Source organism: Penicillium crustosum, assembly GCF_028827405.1.
Source record: "Penicillium crustosum strain IBT 35664 chromosome Unknown utg000002l_segment0_segment0, whole genome shotgun sequence".
NCBI classification, from domain to species: Eukaryota; Fungi; Ascomycota; class Eurotiomycetes; order Eurotiales; family Aspergillaceae; genus Penicillium; species Penicillium crustosum.
In genome coordinates, this window is record NW_026623123.1 from 5,768,086 (window position 1) to 5,778,651 (window position 10,566).

At 50.0% G+C, this 10,566-nt stretch overlaps 3 protein-coding genes across 3 annotated transcripts; 1 reads left to right on the forward strand and 2 right to left on the reverse strand.

Moving 5' to 3' along the window:
* Nucleotides 1-173: 173 nt before the first annotated feature.
* N7487_005685 (putative DNA-directed RNA polymerase III RPC4) lies at nucleotides 174-1,913 on the reverse strand (the record flags this gene model as incomplete). The annotated part of the gene is made up of 1 exon (XM_056873432.1): nucleotides 174-1,913. The coding sequence occupies one exon, from the start codon at nucleotides 1,911-1,913 to the stop codon at nucleotides 174-176; it is 1,740 nt and encodes a 579-aa protein (XP_056731152.1).
* Nucleotides 1,914-2,837: 924 nt separating this feature from the next.
* Nucleotides 2,838-4,836, reverse strand: N7487_005686 (putative C6 finger domain protein; the record flags this gene model as incomplete). Its single annotated transcript, XM_056873433.1, has 3 exons — nucleotides 2,838-3,190; nucleotides 3,234-4,029; nucleotides 4,099-4,836. 3 exons carry the CDS (start codon nucleotides 4,834-4,836, stop codon nucleotides 2,838-2,840), a joined length of 1,887 nt encoding a protein of 628 aa, XP_056731153.1.
* A 3,178-nt stretch (nucleotides 4,837-8,014) lies between these two features.
* On the forward strand, nucleotides 8,015-9,958 carry N7487_005687 (cyclin family protein; the record flags this gene model as incomplete). The annotated part of the gene is made up of 4 exons (XM_056873434.1): nucleotides 8,015-8,026; nucleotides 8,200-9,066; nucleotides 9,123-9,665; nucleotides 9,716-9,958. 4 exons carry the CDS (start codon nucleotides 8,015-8,017, stop codon nucleotides 9,956-9,958), a joined length of 1,665 nt encoding a protein of 554 aa, XP_056731154.1.
* Between the last annotated feature and the right edge of the window lie 608 nt (nucleotides 9,959-10,566).

The following is a 10,566-nucleotide window of genomic DNA, read 5'->3' on the forward strand; positions in this document are numbered from 1 at the left end:
TGTACTGAAGTCCTGCATGCGTCTCTTTGATATTCACTATATAATTTATCAGACTCCAGTCTAACTACATGTAGTTTGAGTCATTGCGAAGTTAATCCACAATCAAAAGGATTGCTACAGTAAGTTCGCTTGAATTTCTTTCCATTCATCATAAGGTCTGTTGGGTATAGGATTCAAAGCATCTCATCCCAGTTCGGCGTGACTGTGAACTTGCCAGACAATTGGCCCATAGACCAAACATGTTTTGGCGTATCCTCCTCCGGCTCGGGTGGCACCTTTGACAAGATGACGGCTTCCTGGACGAAACCAACCGGTGCTCCACGATCCAATTCCATACTGATTCCACCCCAGTCTAGGGTCACACGGCCTGACTGGTGCACGTTTAATTTGCCGACACGGCCTGTAGGCAGAGACCATGGTTGGCCGGCTGTGATGACGCTGTTTTCTTTTGATTCAGTTGGTTGGGTGTTATCAACAATCTCCACGTCATCGCCTGCTTCGCGCTTGATCTCATTCTGGGGAGGTGCAGTTGCGGCTGCGGCTGCAGCTTGGGGTTGGTTGTCTTGGGCAGAACCAGCGACTCTGAGGTAGGGGGTCATCGGCGGGAATTGCATGAGGAACATTTGGCCATGCAGAGGGTTGTCTTCTTCCTGTTCCTCTTCCTTCTCTTCGCTTGCCTGGTCACCTTCCTGTCCTTCCGCTGCAGCGGGTTTATCTTCGGCGGCTCCTTCAGTGGTTTCTGCTTCCGTGGCGGCCTTCTTTGGCTCCTTGGGAACAAGAAGATCCCTGATAATAGCCAAATCTTCCATATGTCGGTCATATTCATCAATCTCCTCTTTGGTGTGAAGCAGGCTGCGTGGGTCTGGGATCTCGGGCTCAGGCGTGGGTTGAGTCGATCGCAGTTCTGTTGTGCTCCTCTTTGTCGGGCTCATACTCTGAGCTGAGCGCACACGAACGTTATGCTCCGGGAGGAAGTCGTCGTCATCTGCGTGTGGAATGGCATCTGGCATAGTCATGTCGTCGTCTTGAGGTTCGGGTTTGACCTTGGTAGGTGTACGGCCGACATCCTTCACGGCTTTCTCCTTCTCTGCCTTTTTACGGAGATCAGCGGTTCTGCTTGTGCTGGATTCCATATTGACACTGATAACTCTTTCCTCGTGTTCATGTCGCTCAACACGGACAGGACGAAGTCCACGTTCGCCGCTCGACCTGCTGGGTTGTTTTCCCTTGAAATCCTTCGGCGTATCCCAGTCCTCCTCGTCGCTATCGAGGTTGATATGATCGATGCTGACACGGAGTGCATTCTCTTCGTCGTCTGAAGAGTCGTATGCGCGCCCGCGGTTGCCCCCAGTGAGACCAGACCGATTATATCCTGAACCTGCACCGCCTGTACCTCCTCCATATCCACCACCTCCGCCTCCGCCACCATAACCACCACGGCCTCGCTTGCCGCCTCGCCCACCAAATCCACTCATGCCCATGGCCATTGGTCCACCACGGCCACGGAACCCACCACGACGAGCAGTACCACCACGGCCGCGTTGAATAGCGGCAGCTTCCTTCAGACGCTCATTGTATCGTTCTTTTTCAAGCCTCTCGATCTCATCTCGCTCCTGCTTACTGCGACGCCCAACGGCCTTCGGTTTGTGTTTTAGGACTGGTTTGGGCGGCTCGCCACCGAGCGCTGAAGGTGGCCGACTGCTAGGCGCAATACTGCCGGAAGGTGTGCGTTTGTTCAGTGATTGAAGCCGTTGCACTGAAGCTCGATTCGCAGGACCAGGCGCACCGGTTGCCGTGGGAGCATTTTGCGCAGTGCCCCCGCCTGCGGGAGTGGGAGTAGTTGTGTCAGTTCGGGCACCACGATTTGCGGCCCCTCCACGGGCGCTTCCACGAGGGGCGGCTTTGGGAGGCATTGTCGTCGCTTTTCAGACAAGGCGCTGAATGCGGCTTGCTGGGCGGTTGGAGAAAAAAAAGTTCGCGTAGAGGAGCCGGTTTGCGCACCGCGTTACATGCAGACTTAGCGTTGGGATCACTATATTCTGCTCCCGGTGACAGATGACAATGCGACTGGAAATAAGTAAAGTGTCGTTTCGTGAAAAGAAATGCGAGCGTTTTGAGATCCGAGAAAGTTGAGCTCTTCAAAAAAGTTGCGGGGCCAATCACACCGCCATTGTCATGTGACTCATCCCGCCGGATGTCGATCGCTAATCGACATTGTACTCTCTGACTAGTTATGTATGTAGACTACCATAAGTCAATTAAATGGAACAATGGAAGATTGAAGTGCACAGTAAAAAAAATTGAAACCCTTGCATTGACTCCCTGGCTACACAGAAGACGAAATAAAGCAAGATTGGCACATCTTCTACAACTTGTCACGCTTCGACCTAGCCCTCCCTCAGAAATATATAATACTTCCAATACTTCCGCTACGTCACCACAGGCATGAAACCGACATAGACAATGAGAAATAACCCAGTAGCATTGATTCCGAATGAGCGAGTGATGTGACAAGAAGCATATAGCCCGCAGAAACACTAAAACGCCGAAGGTACACAACAACAGATCAACCGCTTCGCAGTGTGTAATGGAGGGAGCATGGCTTGTAACCAGAGAAGGGAACGTGGAGTGAGAAGGGCAAATGATGGTAGTGTGCTAGTATAAGGACTGTCTCTGGCGCTGGCCAGAAGATGGCGAAAGGAGAGAGAGGGAGGGCAGACGAGATTGGCCCATAGTGAGGATGGTAAGATAAATGAGAGATCCCATGGTCACGAAGAAGATCGGAGGTGTGAAACAGATCGGCGCTTAGAGATCGCGAGACGCAACACGCAGCCCCACTAGCGCTTCCGCTTCTTATTCTTGTCTGCTGTAGACGAAGAGATAGGAGGGGTCGCAGGCGTTAATGAAAACTCCTCGTCTTCATCCATCCCTTCCCCGTTCTTCTTCACGGGGACACCCATATGGCGACCGTAACGCCCTTTGCGACCATTGCCCTCATCCTCACTGAGACACCCGTCAATTCCAATTCCTGCATCCTTGCAACGTCCACAGGGGCGCTGACGGTCACAGCCCTTCTTGCTCTTGCGGCACCGCTGGCAACGAGGTTTGGTAGAAAGGTCTTCCTCATCCGCACCGAGCTGGTGCTGGAAATTGACCGAGCCCCCCCGACACCTTTCGGGAAGACGCCGGGCTGAGAGGTGGGACAGGCGCAACTGACTTCTCGGATGATTTACGAGAAGCAGGCATAGCAATCTTGCTTTTGTTCAGCTTCGCAGGTGCAGGCTTCTGGCTGCGAACCTTGAAAGATGTGGGTCGGCTCTTCGGTTTCTTTGCCTTGGGGGCAAACTCCTTGTAAAGGATATCCTCCTCAGCTTCACTTTTGATACCATCATCTGCACCATCTGAGCTGTGGTCGCTGCTATCGGCGCTGGGAAGGATGTCATCCAAGCCTTTGAGGTGGCGCTTGATGGTTCCCGGCGGCAGCATTGGGCTTGAGTCCAGCCTCTGGCGACGGGCTGGCAAATCATCCTCGTCCTCGCTAAAGTCTTCCCCATCGCTTGTGGCACCGGTGGACGAGGCAGCATCAGCGGCACCACTGAAAGCATCGTCCAATGTCGAGGCAGAGGTGCGCCCATGAGAAAAATTGGACGCATCGCCCAAACGTATCAACTGCATCGCCACATCCTCATCGGAGATGCAGCTTGCAATAGTGGGGTCAGGTGTAGGCAATACACCTGGGCCACTCGCTCGGCTAGCCGAGTTGTTATAGGCTCCCGTGTCGCGCATGCGATTTCCATGTTCCGGAACTATGGGAGTCGCATAGATCGTATTGCGCCCCGAGTGCACACCATATTCGCTGTGACCATAGCTTTGCGGCGATGGAAGCGCATGCTGATAGCTATATGGGCGTTGCGGTGGGCGTGCGAAAGGCGACCCAGCGCCTTCCTGACCAATCGATCGACGTTGGGGAGAGATGGAGGAGGTGGAGGTAGTGAGGGGCACTTGGGGAGGAACGAACAGAGGAAGCTCCTAATGGGGACAGACTGATTAGTGACAAGCCTTCAATAAAAGAAAGGTCCTCTCGTATGAGTCACTCACAGAGCTATCGAACTTGGGTCGTTTGCGACGACCATCTTGCAATATATTCTCCATGCTAATATCCGAGCTAGCAAAGAGTTCATTGCGAGCCCGGCGAGAATAAGCGCTCTCGGTATCGCTATAGTCATCATCATCATGGAAACCTCCATGGATGCTCGAGGCCCGGCTTTTGTGGCCCGCGCGGGAGGGAGGCTTGTGCTGAGAAGCGCTGCGAAGACTCCGGTTCGACGGAGAGGTGCTGCGCTTTCTCGCAAGCCGAGAGGTTGGCCGTGATGGTTGATCCAACACTGGCGCTGTTCCGTCTAGCATCTGGAAAGGCTCTGCCAGACTAGGCCGCTTGCGAGGCTCGACATTGAAACCGTTATAGAAGTGATCCCCATACGGTTGAATGGGAATGACTCGCACGTATACAGTCCTATTATTCTTGAGATTCTCGTACCTTGCGATGAGGGTGGTCCCATGTTCATCCTCGAAGCTGACCCCGCTGGCAGTACCGTCATATATCCCATAGAAATTTTTGACTGTTGTGACGATCGAATCCGTAGTATCATGAGGGTAGATTTGCACGCGCATCGGAATACGAGCTCGAACCTTGGAGTTCTCATCGAGAAGCAACTCAAAGGCGATGTTCTTGGGTGCTGGGCCTTTAAGCGACAGGTCTCGAGCTACAGCGGCAGAGTCTGCCAGGCCCGCCTGTTCGACCAGGCCAGAGAGCCCTTCATGCTGAACCGCTTGCATATCAAAGTGTTCCAAATTGAGGAATACTCCACTGCTATACCAAAGACTGCATCAACCCACTGCTTGTGTGCCGTAGAGGGCGGGAATGTGATCCATGGCAAGACACAGAGGAAGGGCAGGTGTAGAGGGAAGAATCCATCAAACCTACCACAATTGTTGAATTCGGAATATCAGGCTGGTGGATGGACCACCCCCGGGTCTTGATGTATTGAAACTGTCGAAGCAAAACCTTCGATGGAGGTGGGAGGGGAACCTGCAGTCGCAAGAGCCGGAAGCGACTCAAAAGGGTAAACGTGGGCAATCTGAAGGAAAACAAACCACAGAGGTTAACACAATGGGATTCCAGGTACTTGAATATACAATAAGGATGGGGTTTGTCTTTGGAAGATGATGGATGAATGTGTCGCTAACCGAGTCCGGCCGACCTTGGGAGCGGGCTTGGGGGAAGCAAGCGAGATGACCCGGAAAAGAATGGAGAGACTTGAACACACCTAATTCAACTCAAACAGAGTCCTCCAGTATCGCAGATATCTGGATTGTCCAAGACAGGGCGAAGGGTCGAAGGATGGGTTCGGTCGAGGTCGAGAGGGGATTGTCGATTCTACGAAGCGCTGAGGCTATGTCAGCGGTGGCATCTCCAGTATTGAAATGGGGTCAGGGGAGTAAAAAGTGAGATTGAACAAGAGTAGAGATACATACCCAATACTATTGACAGCGCTGATGGCGATTTGTTCGAGGGGTTGTTGGATGGAAGGAAGAAGGTTGAGGTGGGTGCGTACGATGGTTTCACCTAAAGCGAGAAAACGGTCTACCTGGGTCGGTGACATGGCGATTTGCGCTTCCGGCGCCCATCGCAGCAGCCATCACATTCCATGGCATTAATGAATCTATATAAAATCTTCATTTGATTTGGAACTATTCTATGCATTGAAAAAAATAACTATGTGTGAAACCGTTCTAATGCTGTATCTTTTCGCAAAGGCGCAAAAAGCTGTCGCAAGCCGGATGCCATTGCGCCGAGTGACGGAGCACTTTATCTAACCTTCCTTCTTGCATATAATATACGAAATTGAGTATATAATCCGATCTTGGAATCTTTAGGGATGAAGTGTAAGCGAGTGTGGGCTACCTAAGACTGTTGGGGGGTGGAGGATGCAGCGCTTCACACAAAGCAGGTAGATTTTAGGTACCTCTGTCGCCACAAGTATCTAGGGTATCGAGGACCAAGGGCGCAGATGGGATAAAGAAATAGCGCCCAATAGATTTATGGGCTTGCAGCTAGTTTTCTAGCTTGACCACGTAGCAACCCATACCCTTTTTTCGGTCTGTTGTGGAGGTGTGCGCTTGGACAGAATTGATATTATCCAGTCATTTTCCCAGCACCACCCTTGTCGCATTGCTCGTTTACTATGCGGATTGGAAAATACTATATACCGCGACACTTATGGTATGGTTTAATATCAAAATCGCCAGGGTAGGGTGATTGATAGACGTTTTGTTGATCCGCCTCTCAAGACCGAACCTGGATACTTATACTCAACCGAAAAGGATATCACCGAAAGAACCAAACCGTTTCAATTCCCGAAATAACCCCTTTGATAATATCGCATGACTCTACGGAGTTGTCTCGCATGATCTGCAACTTGGATTTACCCCTCCTCGGACCTACGTAAGAAGGTTAAAAAGGGAATCCCGCATTGGCGTTACAGAGCATTCCTTGCTCCTTGGAACCTGGCTACAAAAGGGAGATCGGAATATAACAAATCCGTGTTTCCACAGTTTTATTGATTTCTTAAGAAAATAGCCGATGAAAAAGGGGGAACATTTCTGCGTGGTGGAGTCAGGCGGTGATGCTGAGAGAGAGAGACTGGGCGCAAAAGGTCCTTTGGATATGAATTGATGATGAAGATCATCGGATCCAAGAACGTGGGTATTGTCTACAACACATATCTAATTTACTCCGAAACTACCCATTTCTTCTGTTCTGAGGCCCCGCATCCCCTCGCGAGAGAGAAAAAGCCGACGACCGTTCGCAATGATAGGAGTGGGTTTCGGTTGATCACAAAGCTGCCAAACAGGAACCGCTTGATTCCGGGTGTCCCACCTCTTGTGACGGCGGTGTGGCTCTCACGTGGTCTCGTGTAGATAGCGCGTCAGATCTAGATCCTGCCATAAAAGGGCGATTGCACTCGCAAATATAAATATTTTTGAGATATTATTGTCGGAAATGATTTATTACTATTGGATGTACTCGTAGATAATTTTTGGTATTTTTTGATCCAGTCTGAGGGGTTTATTAATCAAAAGTGATGTTCAATGGATGTCGAAGGAGACGCGCCGATAAGGTTAATGACGTCAAATATACAACAAACAATGCAAACTAAATACAAACAGAACAAACATTTAGCCCTGCGTCTACGAGACAACACAACCCGAGTCCCGACCTTCAATGTTGGAACCTTGGGTGGATAACATTTGACAAGTGACGCATATTTGGATAGCCTTAATTGCATACATACATATGTACTTTCCCTACAAGAAAACCAATATATAAAATCAAAGGCCTAGAACTGAACGAAGCTCGAAGCTACTCAGAGATCTAGTGGGGTTGTTAGACCTACTCCAAATCTTCAATTGGAATGCCTGGAAATCAGGTCCAGATAAATCCAGATCTTCCTCCTTTTATAAAGTTAAGTCAAATTCTCTACACTTGAAGTCTACCCATGTATATGCATACATAGGTACATGTACGTAGGCAATATACATACGCAGTAGCAGTTTGCACAATAGGAAGGCGTGCGCGACCGTAGTTTCCTATTGAGGAATAGCGTACATTGTCAACAAGGCACCTCTTCAGGAACAAGGGACAACACAATCTCCCTTCCTCGCGGTGTTCCTTCAGTACTCATTCATTCATTTCTATTCACCCAGTTCTCCGGAACTACTTTTCCACCTAGACAACAAACGTTCAAAGTGACGTTAAGTGACGTGAAGTGACAAGCTGAGATACATCGGGAAGGAGCAACTAAGCGGGTCTAAAAGACTGTTTATTTTGCCTGGGTCGACCAATCACGCAGGGCAACTCCGCTCCCCCAACTGAGCAAAAAGTAAACAACACCTCTTTATCAACTTCAAGATAGACTCGGCACCTCGACTTGCAACTTCATCATCTGCCATCATGGATGCCAAGGTACGTCGATTTATTTCCATCCTTTTGTTTCTCCCATTCTGCGATCAGACGCGCGCATTGATCGCGCGTAAAGCAAACGTCGCGTTCGATATCGCATCATGTATTTACCCACTCTTGGTCTAGAGTTGCTTTATTCTTAACCTTGGAGGTACTGGTACTAACTGGGATTATAGCCACAGCGCTTCCGAGCCGTTGGGGATGAGAACGTGCCCCCTCCATCCCTGCATCAAAACCATAAGGTCATCCATCAACGGAACAAGTCCAGCCCTGCTCTCAGTATGATGGCCCAAAACAATGCTGGCCGACGCGCGTTTGTCGATGTTAGCAACACTAAGGACATGAACCGGGCTGGTCGGGATGACTCAGGCGTTCCTGGGAAGTCTGCCCTAGCTGAGGTCAAGGCTCCTGGGCTGTCCCAGCCAGCCCAGCGCCGCATGACCATGTCAGGGGCCAGGGGTCTGATTGAAAACGTTGCCACAACAAAACCTATGAACCCCGCTGGCAAAGCCCAACCGGCATACAAATCGAAGAGGAACAATGTCATATACAAAGACCAACTGCACACTGTGCCCGAGAAGGCGCCATCCAAGGAAGACAACACGGATACGGAGGCCAAGGCCAACCGCAAGGGAGCGGAGAAAGAGAACCACTCGAATAATATTGTGGCGGAGCCTTCGCATGGGCTGAGCGTGGATATCGCCAACCTCGTGGAGTCTGATGCCACCGTATCCGAGACCGAAGATCTCAAAGAGCACGCACATGTCAAGGAGACTGTGCCAGCGGTATCAGAGCCCGAAGAATGGGATGGGGATGACACCGAGTACCATGTTGCACCAATCTACTCGTCTCGTTTGGATAATACCGACGGAACCACCGTCATTTATCCATACATGACCAATGTCACCACTCGTGAAATGTTCCGGGCGAAAGACATTGTTGAAAGGGAACAAACACAGGAGGACATTGATGAGGAGCTGTTGGATACGACCATGGTTGCGGAGTACGGCGACGAGATCTTCCTTCATTTAAGGAAGAAAGAGGTATGTTTATACTCCTTCAATGGCTGATAACCAGTTTGAACTAACCGAATCTGTAGATCGAGATGCTTCCGGTCCCCGACTACATGGCCCGTCAAAGCGAACTCCAGTGGTCCATGCGCTCGGTTCTGATGGACTGGCTTGTTCAAGTTCACCAGCGCTTCAATTTGCTTCCTGAAACTCTATTTCTCACGGTTAACTACATTGACCGTTTCTTGTCGTACAAGGTGGTTTCTATGGGAAAGTTGCAGCTTGTTGGGGCGACCGCGATCTTCATCGCTGCAAAGTTCGAGGAGATCACAGCCCCGTCTGTGCAAGAAATTGTTTATATGGTCGACAGTGGATATTCTGTTGACGAAATTCTGAAGGCAGAACGGTTCATGCTCACCATCCTCGACTTTGACCTAGGATGGCCTGGCCCTATGAGCTTCCTTCGCCGCATCAGCAAGGCTGATGAATATGACCTGGAAACTCGTACTGTCGCCAAGTACTTCCTTGAGCTGGCTATTATGGATGAGCGCTTTGTGTGCACTCCCCCAGCTTTATTGCCGCCGGAGCCCATTGCCTGTCTCGTTTGCTGCTTAACAAGGGCAACTGGGTATGTCCGCCTCTTAATTTACTCTATTATCACACTGCTAACACTCAGCAATAGACACCGGCACACGCCCTTTACAGTGGTTACTTGTATTCCCAGCTGATTCCGGTGCTGAGCACCCTGATGGAATGCTGTGAGAACCCTCGCCGTCACCATGCCGCCATCTTTGAAAAGTATGCAGATCGTCGCTTTAAGCGTGCCTCAATGTTTGTTGAAGCAGAGCTTGCCACGGACTTCGTTTTGCCCGAGGCCTCTGATCTCAATGACCCAGACCGTTTGGACGGCTATGCAAACTTCTAATCTCTTTCCTCAAACTAATACCCCGGTGGTTTGCAGATACCATGCAAAGTGGTACTCACCATCATCCACGATCCTTATTTTCCTTTTTTCTTTCTGTTAACATGGGCGTTTTCTTCTTTCGGAGTAAACTGGCGAATCGGTTCTTTTTATGCATGGCGTTTGCGCGTTATTTCAGTCTTTTCCACCAACATCATTCTGTCATTTGATTTCCTCTTGATTTCTTCCCAGCTCTACTGGGCTGACGACGAGATGACTTGACGCCACCATTTTCCGAACATGAGAGTAAATGATCGGAAGGTTTTGGCGATGCTCTGTTTCTCGCCGGGCGTTCTAAGTGCCTTTTTTTCTCTTTTCTTTTTGTTTTGTTCTGGGGAAACGGCTTAGTGGTGGTAACCGGGTTCACCGTTGATACACTCTCTACCTATCTACACAAGTCACCTGGCTGGCTCTTCTTGCACCCTGTATGTTGTACTGTACTAGTAGGTAATAGTCGAATATGACGTCATATCCTATAACCGACCAACTACATCTAGGCATACGGAGTATAACCTAGGTAGTACATCTGTAGCTATCACATCCATGTTGATGGTCTCTATGTGGTAATTATT